At 41.6% G+C, this 15327-nt stretch overlaps 1 protein-coding gene across 1 annotated transcript; it reads left to right on the forward strand.

Annotated features, from left to right (window-relative positions):
• Window positions 1-1082: 1082 nt before the first annotated feature.
• On the forward strand, window positions 1083-15327 carry LOC137361437 (NACHT, LRR and PYD domains-containing protein 3-like). The gene is made up of 9 exons (XM_068026298.1): window positions 1083-1160; window positions 1848-2019; window positions 2121-2186; window positions 4296-6087; window positions 7463-7549; window positions 7715-7885; window positions 8072-8242; window positions 8402-8569; window positions 15240-15327. Exons 1-9 carry the CDS (start codon window positions 1083-1085, stop codon window positions 15325-15327), a joined length of 2793 nt encoding a protein of 930 aa, XP_067882399.1.

Raw genomic sequence — 15327 nt, forward strand, 5'->3', positions numbered from 1 at the left:
AATTCTATCATATTATGGTCACTCATCCCTAAAGGTTCTTTTACAACAAGAATTAATTAGCCCTTTCTCATTACATAATACTCAATCTAAAATAGCCTGTTCTCTCGTCGGTTCCTCAACATACTGCGCTAGAAAAACCATCCCTAACATACTCCAGAAACTCGTCCTCCACGGCATTAGTGCTCATTAGGTTTACCCAATCTATATGCAGATTGAGTCACTTATGATTACTGAATTACCCATGCCACATGCTTCTCTAATCTCCTGATTAATACCATACCCCACGCTACCAATAATGTTTGTTCACCTACAGACAACTCCTACTAATGTTTGCTGCCCCTTGCTGTTTCTTAGCTTCACCCAAACTGATTCCACATTTTGTTCTTCCGATTTGAGATTTTCCTTTACTTGTACGGTGATCCATCTCATTATTAGCCCAACACAACTTCCTTTTCCGTTTTGCCTCTCCTTTCTAAATGTCGAATATCCTTGAATATTCAGCTCCCAATCTTGGTCACCCTGTAGCCACATTTCCATTATGACAATTAGATCATACCCATTTACCTCTGTTTAGGCCTTTAAATCATGCACTGTATTGCAAATGTTGCGTGCATTCAGGTAGAGTGCCCTTAACCTTGTCTTCTTGGCATTCTGAATTCTCAGCCTAGTTAATGCTCGCCTTTGTTTTACCTATCTTCTATTGACATTTGCTACTTTTCTACCTCCTGTTACCAGCCTAACATCCTTCCAATTTGAGCTACCCCTCAGGTTCCCATTGACATGAGTTAATACATTTTGGCAGGAGGGACAAGGAGAGGCATTATAGACTTAATGGCACACAGTTCTAAAGAGAGTGCAGGGACAGAAGAACCTGTGGGGGGGTGGCGGGGGGAGTTCATGTGCAATCCTATTTGACGATGGAAGGACATACTGAGAGAGTAGTTAGAAAAATCTATGAGATCTTGGGCTTCATAAATAGAGGTATTGTGTACAAAAGCAGGGAAGTTGTGCTGAACCTTTATAAAACCCTGTTTCGGCCACAGCTATAGTATTGTATCCAGTTCTGGTCAGCACACTTTAGGATGGATGCAAGAGTCCTTGACAAGGTGCGGAGCAGATTTACCAGAAAGATCCCAGGGATCAGAAATGTTGGCTACAAGGTTAGGTTGACGAAGTTGATGTTGTTTTACTTGGTGCAAAGGAGGTTAAGGGGAGATTTAATAGAGGTGTACAAAATTAGGAACGCTTTAGATTATATATCCAAAAAAAAGCTGTTCCCATTAGTTGATGGTACAATAACTAGGGGACACAGTTTAAATGTTTTGGGAAAGAGATGCAGGGAGGATGTGAGAAAGAACTTTGTTAAACTGCAAGTAGTAATGACCTGCTATTCACGGTTTACCCCGGTAGTGGAAGTGGAATCGATCAATGACTTCAAAGAGAAATAGGATAGGCACTTGAGCGAAATAAACTAGCAGGGCTACAAGGAAGACCTAGGTAATGGGACTGATAGATTACGCTACAGAGAGCTGACATGGATTCAATGGGACGAATGGTCACCTTCTGATTTGTAATAATGACTCGAGAACATTCTTTATGCATAATTTTTCATTTCAATGATATACTTCCAAATTTATGCCCTCAGCTCATCTGTCCTCCCACTTTTAAAGTTGTTATCAAATTATTCAGCTCTTGACCAGAATAAATCGAACTACCGATTGCATGCTTTGCAGCTTCATTAAAATCAGTGGACACCATCACTGACAAATCCTTTTCCTCCACATGTTTACTTTATGTTTTTTTTTTTACACTCTGTTCCACATTATGTTGATTGTTTTTCCTTCCAGAAAGTCAGTGAGCTCGCTGACAATGGAGATGAGGCTGAAAGCTCCAAACTTCTTCTGAATCTTGTGATGGAGAAAGGTGCTGTGGCCCGAAGAGTGATGTGGGAATCCTTTGTGAAAATGCGCCATGGGGTACCAAAGTTGGACAAAATATTGAAAGAATTAGAGGAATACGGTACCATATAATTCACACTGAATGTAACTTCAAATCAAAAATTACATATTTTTCTAAAATAATCGGCATAGGAGTCCATCAAAATTCTTTTTTTTTAACAGGTCCTGATCTGTCACACTATGCAAACATCGCAGAAGTGACATCAGAAGAACCCAACCACTTGAAGGGTAGGCCATAAAATGAAAATTCATAACAGTTTACTTCATGCTTATTGATCAAAACCTGACTTACAAATTTCTATCAGGGTCAACTTGGAGAAGACACCAAACAAGCGGTAAAACATTAGTTTTCTCTCATTATGCCCCACCTAATTTATTTATTTAGAGATACAGCACTGAAACAGACCCTTCGGCCCACCGAGTCTGTGCCGACCAACAACCACCCATTTATACTAATCCGACAGTAATCCCATATCCCCTACCTACACTAGGTGTAATTTACATATCACCTGTAAGTCTTTGGCTGAGAGAGGAAAACAGAGCACCCGGCGAAAACCCACGCGGTCACAGGGAGAACTTGCAAACTCCGCACAGGCAGTACCCAGAATTGAACCCGGGTCCCTGGAGCTGTGAGGCTGCGCAGCTAACCACTGCGCCGCTAACCACTGCGCCACCCACATTTCTGTTCCACTGACCACAATAGATCTGATAATAGGACGCGTCATTAAATAGTCTGATTTTTCCTATATTATGCCTGGGCCCTATGTCCAATTCCCCTCTCAGGGAAAAGAATATTTCAAAGGGTATGTTGACAGCATGGAACTATGTTTGTATTTGACAGTCACTATCAAACGTTCTATGTGGCTTAAATTTCAAATCGTATTGAGATGGGAAGATTTGTAAATTTGCAGATGGTGTCACTGCTCCTGATTATCCAGCTGTAGTTGTGACCAGATATGTGTTCCCAGACATTATCAGCAACTTTAAAAAAACCAAGAATTCAACGTTGGGAGGTTCGGGCAGTGAGAATGAAGGAGATCAAATTGATCATTTTGGGAGTTCATTCGACAGCTGTATTGAGCAAAGAATCATAAAGCCCATTGTTCCCTTTGCTGGCTCTTTCAAAGAGCTTTTGTGGTAGCCCCATTACTCTACTCCTTCACTATAGTCCTGCAATGTCTTCATTTCCATGTATATATACAAATATTTTGTGAAAGTTACTACTGCATCTACCTCTGCCATCCTTTCAGCTCGTGCATTTCAGATAGAAACAAGTCACTGCATAAGATAAGTAATTATCACCTTCCCTCTGGTTCTTTTGCCAATTGTCTTAAACATGTGTTACCAAAGCTTCTGCAATTGGAAGCAGCCTCTCTTCATTTACTGTATAGAACTCCATTATAATTTTGAACATTTTTATTATATCTACCTCATGTCTATTACCATTGTAATAAATCTCCTCTGTGTCTTCTCCAAGGCCTTGTCATCCTTCCTGAAGAGCAGTGCCCAGAATTTGATACAATATTCCATCTGAGGCCTACCCAGTGATTGATAAAAGCTAACCATTACATCATTGCTTTTGTACCTAATGCGTCTATTTCAAATTCCAGATTACTGCACTTTTTGTTGTAAAAAAAAAACACACACATCCTCATCAACGCTTCGGAATACATTCAAAGATTTGTTTGTTACATTTGCAGTCCCTCCATTCCTTCTGATTTTGTTTGAAGTTTGTAGAGGGTGTAATACGCCAGATTCAACTGTTTATAATTCCTTGTGTGTCCATTGTAATTGTGTAGGTGTTGGATTCACATAAAGATCAAATCTGGACACAATCTTATCCAACTGACCCACACCTCCCCAGCACAGAATGGCACACACTCTCACTAACACACAAATTAACAGCAGAACCAGGAACGAAATTAGGAAGATCGTCTTTACCATTGGATTCTCTTCTAATTTCGTCCAATATGAAATGCCCAATTTTTGTGAACTGAATGCATGAAAGGTATATAACCCTTAGCTCCACAATTCCGCAAAAGGTATATGGGATAATGTGAGGAAAAGGCATTGAAGTGCATGATCAGTTGTGATCGCATTGAATGGCGGAGCAGGCTCGATGGGCTGAATGTCCTATGTTCCTAAATTCCATTTAAAACTATTACAAATGTGGTTGTTCACTCCCATGAGCTAACTGGTTAGTATTGGCATTAAGGCAACATTATCATGAAAAACATTTTAATTTTCAGAAGTGGATCATATTTAAGCTGTCAATTAACCTGTATTGCAATTTACCATCCGACAAAACTGTATCACGACTGTCTGTTTTAATTGAAGATGCTCAACAACAACACAAGGAAATACTCCGACAGCAAAATGAAACACTTAAATTGAACACTATTCTAATAAAAGAGAAGGTTAAGATTTCCGAGTTGGATGCCCGATACACTGAGCTGACAATCATTTCTCCTATTCGTCATCAGAAACTTGTAGAACATGAACTGCTGGCACGTGGCCGGGATCATGAAGAATGGAGAGAAATGCATCTCCGGAGGGAACTGGAAAAAATCCGCATCGATCAATTGTACAGAAGTAGCTTTTCCCAAGAAGTATGTTTGCTCCATACAACAAAGGGAGATGTTGTGCAATTTAATTCAGGATGTTCAGCTGTTGTCAGTGGAGTCCCGGGAATTGGGAAAACAACACTAATACAAAAAATAGTTTATGACTGGGCCACCGGGAAATTATACCCACACTTCCAATTTGTTTTCAGTTTTAAATTCCGTGAGTTGAACGCCATAAATTGGAAAGCAACCTTGAAGGATCTGATTCTGGTATTCTATCCTTACTTGGTGAATGTTCTGGAAGAACTATGGAAAAATCCAGCCAGTTTGCTGTTCATATTCGATGGTTTGGATGAATTCAAGGACAGCATAGAATTTCTTGACAATCAGGCAGATAGAATACCTCAGTCAATGTGCATGGATCCCGAGTTCCCCTGTGAAGTGTCTGACATTGTGTACAGTTTAATACAGAAAAAGCTGCTCCCAGGATGTTCAGTGTTAGTAACCACCCGCCCCAATGAATTACATTTATTGGAAAAGGCTGAGATCAGTGTTTGGGCTGAAATCCTGGGATTTGTTGGTGATGAACGGAAAGAATATTTCAACAAGTGTTTTGAAGATCAGACGGTAGCAGCAGCTGTTTTCAAACACGTGGAGGAGAACGAGATCCTGTACACCATGTGCTACAACCCTTCCTACTGCTGGATCCTCTGTCTGTCACTGGGTCCCTTCTTTGCACAAAGAGACAGGAAACAGCAGCAAGTTCCCAAGACCATCACCCAGCTATATTCCTACTATATTTACAACATTCTGAAAAACCATGGCCGAGAGATTGAAAACCCCCGTGATGTGTTACTGAAGATCGGTGAGATGGCTTTCACAGGAGTCAACGAAAAAGTCATTGTGTTTCGGAATGAAGATTTGATCAAATACAATCTTCAACCTTCCCAGTTCCTGTCTGGGTTCATGTTGGAAATTTTGGAGAGGAATGATTCTGCCCAGAGCATGGTGTACACGTTCCTCCATCTCACTATCCAAGAGTTTGTAGCCGCACTTGCTCATTTCTTGACTCCAGATCCCGACGACATCTGGAAACTCCTCAGTGCACCCCACAGCAAAGAAGATGGGCGATTTGAGATATTTTTACGTTTTGTTGCTGGTCTCTCCTCCCCACAGGCAGCTCGACCCCTGGAGGAGTTTCTAGGTCCATTTCCTCATCAAACCACCTGCCGAGTGATTGACTGGGTGAAGGAGAAGGTTGAAGAACAGATTCGAAAGACAGGGAGTAAAACTGGTAAAAGGGGTCTCCTAAACACATTGCACTACCTGTTTGAGTGTCAGAATAAAGCACTGGCACAGACCACACTGGGATCTGTGGAAACACTTAAATTTGGAGATTCTGACTCACAAAAGGCATTGCCACTGACTCCGATTGACTGTGCAGTCTTGTCTCATGCCATTGGCCTCTGCCAGACAATAAAACAACTCGATCTGCGGAACTGTTCCATTCAGTGTGAAGGACTCCAGCGGTTGGAACCAGCACTCCACAAATGCCAGGTGTTGAGGTAACTCATTATTTGTTACTGTAATGGTTAATTGAATTATTACAAAGTTGTTTACTTTGTAAGTTAAAGAAAATAACTGCACTTCAGGAAAACTAGGCAATGCACAATTCACCTGTAATTTAAAAAAAAACTAACTCGAGCAGGGCATTACACTGAGCAACAAAATGAGAACAGAACCTTTCCAACAAGAACTTCATGGCGAATAATTATTTCGGACTGATAGAGTTTACTTATGATACAGTGATCTAGAAAATACATCTTACTGAATAAAAAGAATCAGAAAAACAATGTGCAAAAACACAAAAGATATTATAGTTAATAATCTGAAATGGGATACATTTACCATATTACCTAGAAGCAGAATGAGTAACCAAGCTAAAGACCATGCACGCTATACATCCTGCCTGATATTTCATTCAATTTGCTAATATCAGGAGTGGTGTTGAGATGTGACACTCCCCATTTAGTGCTTCTACCCAAGAGGAATTTCTGTCCAGTTAATTCACGGTTTGTAAGAAAAGTCCTGTCTAGAAGGAAAACTTCCTGCATTCAGAAAAATGTTACACTTTTCGCAATTGTAATTTAAAAAAATTATCCACAACCCAACACATTAAATAATGACTGTGCGGACTGGCTACATTACAGGCAGGTGGGGAAAATGTCAACATTAATGCATTCAGGATTTTACATTAAGTTGGTTTTGCCTGCATGGCCTTGTTGCTGGCACAGAATTTACGAACAGTCTGCTCAAAATATAGCATTTAACGGAACTGAAACAGAAAGAGTTTAATTGGAAATAAAATGATGAAATTCCCTCCTCTATAAAAAAGAATGTGTAGGCATTCAAAACGTGCACAAACGTGTAAAGCATGAATTTCCCACGTTACATAATAACTGGAACGGATTTTACAGCAACACTTAGCATTGTTTCACAATATTCCTCACTGGGAAATATTATACAGAGTAATATAATGCACAAAGTATCAATATAGGAAATTACTGCTTTGCAGTTAGTTAGTGGAAGAGGGCGACCATTCACGTAAAATCGGATGGTTCAGAAGCAATAGAAATGAGACACGTTTATTCAAACATCACAGGGCTGCAGGAGGGTAAAACTGATGATCAGGGATGCAGACCGGACTGAGGGACGTTTCATGGCTTCACACAGTCAATACCTCATTGAATGAAAGTAAATACTTCAGTCCCCCCAATATATGGCAAACCGGAACTAACCCAGTTTCATTTTCTGTTTGCTCATTTCACTTTCTCCGTGCTCCTGTAATACCTGTTAAAGAGAGAGAGAGAGAGAGCAACCAATGTATTCGATCCGATGCCCGTTTCAGTTTATTTCTCACCCCCTGTCTGCTTTTTTCAGGTTGGAGGGAAATGATCTTGGAGATTCTGGAGTGAAGCTGCTATCTGTGGTTCTGAAGAACCCTGAATGTAAAATACAGGCAGTGGGGTGAGTACTAGATGGTATTTATGATAACTAGATGTTTAATACTGTACATTATTATCAGTACCAGCAATAGCCTGATTAATAGACACTGAAAATTGCCGTGATACATATTATACCCCTCACAAATACACAGTCTGTTCCCCCTCTCTCTCTCACACATATCCCCAGGTTGGCTGACAACAATCTCACAGAATTTTGCATTGAGGATCTCGCCTCTGCTCTCAGTACAAATCGATCACTGATGGGGCTGTACCTGGGTTATAACAAACTGCGATGTTCAGGAGTGAAACTACTGTCTCAGGCTCTGAAGAACCTAGAATGTGAAGTCCAGAGGCTGTCGTGAGTATTAGATTGTGTGAGATTATATTTATAATCACTGGATCTCATAATAAAATTTTAGCATTAATAAATCAGGCAATCATGCTTCATTCTCTGCATATTGGAGAGAATAATTATTTACATGAAATGTAATAATATTCCTGCTTTGCCATTTTATCTCTTTGTTTCTTCCTCCCTGATCCCCAGTCTGAATAGTAATGGTCTCACAGATTGTTGTGCCGAGGATCTCGCCTCTGCTCTCTCTACAAACCTGTCACTGACGGATCTGAACCTGAACGACAATAAACTGAGAGATTCAGGAGTAAAACTATTGTCTGCTTGTCTGAGCAAGCCCGACTGTAAAATACAGGAACTGCGGTACGTACCAGACTGTGTGAGATTGTATTCACAATGCCTCTATTTCTAAAGCTGTTCAGCGTTATTATTATTTGATATAGAATTATGGACAGATATTGCGTACTTACTGTGATTTTTGTTTTCTCTCTCCGTCTCTTACTCCCTTTCACTGTTCCTCAGACTAGGTAATAATGATCTCACAGATTCATATACCGAGAATCTAGTCTCTGCTCTCAGTACAAACCAGTCACTGACAGTTTTGTCCCTGCAGTCAAATTCCTTCACAGACCAATCTGTTCCCGCTTTCTGCCACCTCATAATGACCTGCAGGAGTCTGGAGCGGATCTGGTGAGTGTTTGTGTTAATGTTTGTATGTAATTCCATGTATTACAATAATGTACAGCACAGAAGCAGGGGATTTGGACCAACTGGTCGATGCCAGAGTTTATGGTCCACATGAAATTCCACCTGCCCTCTTCGTATAACCCTACCAGCAGAACCATTTATTTCTTTCTCCCTAATGTTTGCATCTAACGGCCTCTAAAATGCATCTATGTTCTTTGTATCATCTGTTCCTTGTGGTAACAAGTTCCACATTCCAGCTACTCTTTTGGTCAAGATGTTTCTTCTAAAGGTACTTTTAGATTTATTGCTCACTATCTTATGTGTATGGCCACTAGATGTAGTCAGCACCTGAACTGGAACATCTTCTGTGTGTCTACCTTATCAACCCCTTTCATTATCTCACTACTTAGTCTTCAGTTTTCGAAAAAAAAGAGGCCCAGACTGTTCAGCCTTTCCAATAAATGTATATCATCTCAATTCTGGTATCTTCCGTGCAAATCATTTCTCACCTTCTCCAGTGACTCTACATCCTTTTTCTATAAAATGGAGAGCATCATTTTGAGCAGTAGTCTAAGTACAGTCTAATCAAGATTCGATAGAAGTATAAAATAAGTAATTTGATTTTGTTTCTGTAGTTCTATTCTTATAAAAACAAGCCCCTGTAATTGATTTGCTTTTTGATGGCCGTACAAATCTGCCTCGTGAGTTTGAGAGATTTGCATAACTGCACCCTCAGATCCCTTTTCTCTTCTAACTCATTTAGACTCTTACTAATCAGGGAGTATGTGTGGCCTCATCATTCTTCCTGTGAAGATGTAACAACTCTCAATTAGGTAGTTTGAAATTCATTTGCCATTCACACGACAATTAGCTCAGTCTATTCATGTCTTCTTGCATTTTGTTGCAGTCTTCCTCAGTATTTATTTTTATATTCGTTCGTAGGATATGGGCGTCGCTGGCAAGGCCGACATTTATTTCCCATCTATAATTTCGCTTGAGCAGCATTTCACGTGATGTAAGTACACGTGCTGTTAGAGAGAGTGCTCCAGGATTTTGACCCAGCGACGGTAAAGGAACATCATCATAGTTCCAAGTCAAGATGGTGTGTAATTTTGGAAGGGGACCTGCAGGTGGTAGTGCTCACATGTGTCTGCTGTCCTTTTTCATATCTAGCTGGAACAGGTCGTGGATTTGTAAGGTACTGTCGATGGAGTTGCTGCAGTGCATCTTTAGATGGTACACACTGCTGCCACTGTGTACCAGTAGTGGAAGGAGTGAATGTTAAGGTGGTGGATGGGGTACCAGTCAAGCAAACTGCTTTGTCCTGGATGATGTTGAACATCTTTCTTGTTGTTGGAGCAGCATTCTTCCAGGCAGGTGGGGAGTATTCCATCACACTCCTGACTTGTGCCTTGTCTTTGAGGAGTCAGGAGATGACTGTGTGTGGCGATGTTATTGCCATTAAATGTCAAGGGAAATGTTGACAGTCACTCTTGTTGGAGAAGGTCATTGCCTGGTGCTTGTGTGGAGCGAATATTCATTGCCACATATCAACCCAAGCCTGAATGTTGTCAAAATCTTCCTATACGTGGGCACGAACTGCTTCATGATCTGAGGACTTGCAAAATGTACTGAGCAGTGTGCAATCATCAGTGAACATCCCATTTCTGACCTTATCAGGGAGGCAAAGCCATTGTTGAAACAGTTGAAGATGTTTGGGCCCAGGACACTCCCCTGAGGAACACCTGCAGTGATGTCCTGGGATTGAGGTGTTAGTCCTCAAAGAACCACAACCATCTTCCTTTTTTTCGAGGCATGACACTAACCTATGGAGCGTTTCCCCCCCGATTCCTATTAATTTCACATCTGCTAGGGCTCTTTGACATAATACTGGTTCAAATGCTGCCTTGATGTCAAGGCCAATCCACACTCACCTCACCTATGGAGTTCAGCTTTTTTCCCCCATCATTAGTTCAAGGCTCTCCTGAGGTCTAGAGCCGAGTGATCCTGGTGGAATCCAAACTGAGCAGGTTACTGCTGAGTAAGAGACATTTGATCATATTCTCAATGTCTCATTCCATCACTTTGCTGATGTTTGAGAGTGGACTGGTGGTGTAGCAATTGGCCACTGTGGATTTGTCTTGCCTTTTTGTGGGCAGGTTTGCCCGTTAGATGCCAGTGTTGTGGCTGCACTGGAATAGTTTTGGTGGGGGCGTAACTAATTCTGGAGCACAATTCTTCAGCCCATAGCCTTTTCTGGATCCTGTGCCTTCAGCCGTTTATTAATATCAACAGGAGTGAACTGAACTGGCTCAAGACTGGAATCTGTGATGTTGGGGATCTCAGGACAAGGCCACGCTAAATCATCCACTCAACAGTAACTGTACTATTGTTTCCTGAACTTGTTTAATCTCATTTTTTGAAAGAGAAAGGAAGGTTAATTTTACAATTGAGCCATTGCTAATCCTGGAACCAGTGTTAGTTATCCAGCACGGGGGGATGGGTGAATGGGACTTGTCGAGAGTTAAGATACAGGCAGCTGCGTTTTGTACGATTTCAAGCTGACTCAAGGTAGATTGTGTGGAGCCAGCCAGAGTGCGTTGAGCTATGTCAAGTCTGGAGGTAACAAAGACATTGACGATGATTTCAGGAGCAGATAAACTGAGGCAAGGAAGAAGACAGACAAAGGTGGAAATGAGAAGTCTTAGCGGTGGCACAGGTATGTAGTCAGAAGCTCATATCTGAATTGAATGTGACACCAAGGTTGTGAACAGTCTTTTTCAGCCACAGATGTTTACCAGGAAGTGAAATAAAGTCGGTGGCTGCGGAACAATGTTTGTGAGGCCTGCCCAATAGTTAGTTGGAAGAAATTTCTGCTTATCCAGTACTGGATGTGGGGCAACCAAGCTGACAAGTAAAGGATTTTTTACAGGGGTCAACAGAGGTGGTCGTGAGGTAGAGCTGGGTGTCATCAGTGTACATGTGAAAACTGACGTCGTGTCTTCAAATGATGTCACTGAGGAGCAGCATGTAGATGATCAACAGGAGGGACTCCGGGATAGGTGGTCCGGGGACACTAGAGATAACGTTGAGAGTGGAAAGAGAAACCATTGCTGGTAATTCTCTGGCTCCAATGGTGTGCACATGAATGGAAACAAGTGGATGCATTCCTACATAACTACACCCTGATGGAGAATTGTTGGAGGAAGAGAGTGTGGTCAATCCTATTAAAAGCTGCAGACAGGTCGAGAAACAATAGCATAACCCTGTTATACTCCCATAGGATGCCATTTGTAACTTTGAAAACCGTTTTGGTGTTGTAGCAGGGATGGAAACCTGATTGGAGCGATTCAAATGTAGCTTGAGGGTAGATGGACAGGCATTTTAGAGGTTACAGCGTATTCAAGGGGTTTGGAAAGAAAAGGAGGTTGGAAATGGGGCAGTCGTTTGCAATGGGGTGGGGTCAAAGGCAGTTTACTTTTGGGAAGAGGGGCGATGACGGCATATTTTTAAGGAAAGAGATATAATGCCTGAGGAGAAAACGTTGATGACAGTATGGGAACCACAAAGGGAAGATTGGTGGTCAGCAGTTTAGTTGGAATAGGATCCAAAGAGCAATAGGTAGGTCCCGTGGACAAGATGAGCTCAGAAAGAGCATGAGGGGAGATCGGTGAGAAACTAGAGAAAGATGTGAGTTCAGGGCTGGGCTGAGGAAATGTGGTTCTGTGGTGAAATGTATAGCCAGGTGTGGAAGCTTCATTTAAGGAGCAAACCCATGTTCTGGAGGGATTTGGGGAGAGCAACGGTGATAGCTGATCCACTGATAGAGTCCACACCGTCAACACTAAGAGGTATGAGTTCGCCGGGAAAGAGATTGGCGATGTTAGACCCAGTTTATGTAATGGGTGGCGATGTCAGTGAGAGAGTAGGATGGGGAGGTTGGGGTTGCTGAGTGTAATGAAGCAGCCATAATGCCTTGATTGGCCCTTTCCAAGATTCCCAGAGAGACCCAGAGGGAAACCATCGGCTTATCTAAGAACGAGTCCAGCCTGATACAGAGGCAGGAGGTTGGGGAGGTCCAGCAGTGTTGTACTGTTGGGAAGGTAGAGTACCCAAGAAGGGAGAAATGAAAACAAACTTGATGACAGGAGAGATGAATCTAGGAGTGCTAAAGAGAAAACAATTTAAAAGTGGGGGGGGGGAGCAAAAAAGTGGAGAACGAAGCGATGTACTCAGTCTTTACCAGCATTCAAAACACACACGCAAATGGACAAGGGTAACTCAATTCTCAAGCACTTGGTTACAAAGCAAATATGAGGAAAGATAAAAGGGGAATTGAGAAGAGACAATAAGGAGGGAGTTCACAGTTAAATTCATAGGTTGTGCAGACGGATGGTGGAGTCGGCATGAAACATTGGCAAAATGTTGCCAAGTTAAAAGACAGGTGTGGTAAATGTGAGAAATCCACAACCTGTTTGAAGATATTTGGAAGTATTAGCGGACAAACTACTGGAGGTATTCATGTGGATGTGAAGATCCAGGAGGTGTGTTGGATCAATCGCGTGAGTTGAAGATCACCATAAGATGCAGAGCATTGGAAAATCTCGGACCAGGAGTGAGAAACTTGGTCAGGAACCAAACCGTAGCTCAAGCTGAAGCTGAAAAACAATAGAATCCATAGGCTAAAATGGTGGGGGAAGGGTTTCTAACTGATCAGTCACTTTATAATGTAAACAACTGAGCAGCAGATCAGAGACACAGCAGCTGAGTCTAACGGTGTAGTCCAGTCGAGAAGAATAGTTTTGATATCCAGAGAAGTCCAGGAATTTGAAAGCAAAATATGATAAACGATCCAATATTCAATGAGGAAAACAAAGAGCAGACATGGACAGTGTGGCCAGTGACCCACAAAGCTGTAAACTAACAGTTAGCATTTCTCAGGTTCAAATTAATTCACTATTATAGCCAGGTGAACTTAAACAGTGAAAGAGAGCATATTGGGAGAGATGGGACAAAGGAGGATTGCAACAGATGATCAAAGACAAAGAAACACTGTAAGGAGCTTTGTCAGGAGCGAAGCGCCCAGATGTTATCAGCACCAATCAAATTCAATAATTCTAAATGTTGTTACGATCATCTAGTTTCATGATTTATATATTTTTTTAGAGGTAACTTATAGTATTGGGGAAATTAAATTTGGAAATGTAAGGTAAACAAAACTTCAGAATTCAGAAGTTGCAAGACCACCTAAGGTATTTACACTTCAAAGGTCTTCTGTTCAAATAGAAATGAGTAATTCAGGGAGGGGCCTTGGTTGGAATTCTGGGAACTTCTGAATATAAAATTTTTCCAGAAGAGTTCTGGGTGTCACCAGTCTAGGAGGAGATAGAAAACAGTGAAAGAGAAAGATAAACAGAAAACTAGCAGCCAGTGGGTTGCAGCAATTGAATCTCAAAGCTAACGGATTTTGGGAACTGGGGAGTTTCTGTTTTTGAAGACTATATGTGTGACCATCAGTGATGCCTCTACTTGCATTGGGAGTTCACAAACGTAAATGGGTAAAGGGGGTTTAAACGGAGTGCACAGTGGTTAGCACCGCAGCTTCACAGCTCCAGCAACCCGGGTTCAGTTCTGGGTACTGCCTGTGCAGAATTTGCAAGTTCTCCCTGTGACCGCGTGGGTTTCCACCGGGTGCTCCGGTTTCCTCCCACAGCCAAAGACATGCAGGTTGATAGGTAAATTGGCCATTGTAAATTGCCCCTAGTGTAAGTAGGTGGTAGGAGAATTGTGGGGATGTGGTAGGGAATATGGGGTTAATGTAGGATTAGTACAAATGGGTGGTTGTTGGTTTGCACAGACTCAGTGGGCCGAAGGGCCTGTTTAAGTGCTGTATCTTTAATAACCAAATTAGTGGAAGATCCGAGAAACCTCCTCCCTACAAGTGTGCTGTGCAGCTGTTCCCAGAACAAGAGCATAACCTTCAGCAGTCTGATAAGTAGCCACTGATTTTCTGGGTAGAAGTCAATGTGGAAATGGGACAGTTTATTATACTTTTCGATTTCTTTAAAGTATGTGACTACCTGAGATAGTCTTCAGTTAGTATTGCTTCTTTGTTTAACTCTTGTACAGTAAAGGTTTTTGTTCAAAAACTGAAAGCTCCTGGCGTAATTCTTTCAGTTAATACCTGGGGGTTCGAATTTGCTTTTTTTTTTAAAGAAAGTTACTGGTCTCAATCGAAATTGCATCATGACATTTGTAACCTGACTGTGTTTCTTTATTCCTTACCTCAGTCTGATCAAGACATTCGTCTCCTGTTTCTTTTATCTTTAGGCTTCCTTTATTTCTAATGGACCCTTTTCCCCATCTTATTAGTTTAAAGTCTTGGCCATAGCCCCATTTAACCTTTCTGCTGGACTCCTGTCCAACTCTGTTTCATATTGAGCCTGTCCCAGTACTACAGTTCCTTGTTGTCCTGGTACTTATCTCAGAATCAGGTGAAATGGAACCACGCCCTCCCACACAACTTGTTCAAGCACATAAAATATTCAATAAATTCTGACATTGAATGTTCACTTTACCTGTATTGATCAGTGTAATATTAACCACAGATTCCCTGTTATTTACCCTATTGTGTATTATGTTTATTTTCTATCTAAACATTAATATGTTGCAGGCTGGGTGAGAATTTGTTTAGTTCCACCGGGAAGGAACAGTTGCAGTTGCTGCAGGAATCCAGATGTAGCCTGAGAGTGGAAATGTGA

This window comes from Heterodontus francisci, unplaced genomic scaffold (assembly GCF_036365525.1).
Source record: "Heterodontus francisci isolate sHetFra1 unplaced genomic scaffold, sHetFra1.hap1 HAP1_SCAFFOLD_106, whole genome shotgun sequence".
Taxonomy (NCBI): domain Eukaryota; kingdom Metazoa; phylum Chordata; class Chondrichthyes; order Heterodontiformes; family Heterodontidae; genus Heterodontus; species Heterodontus francisci.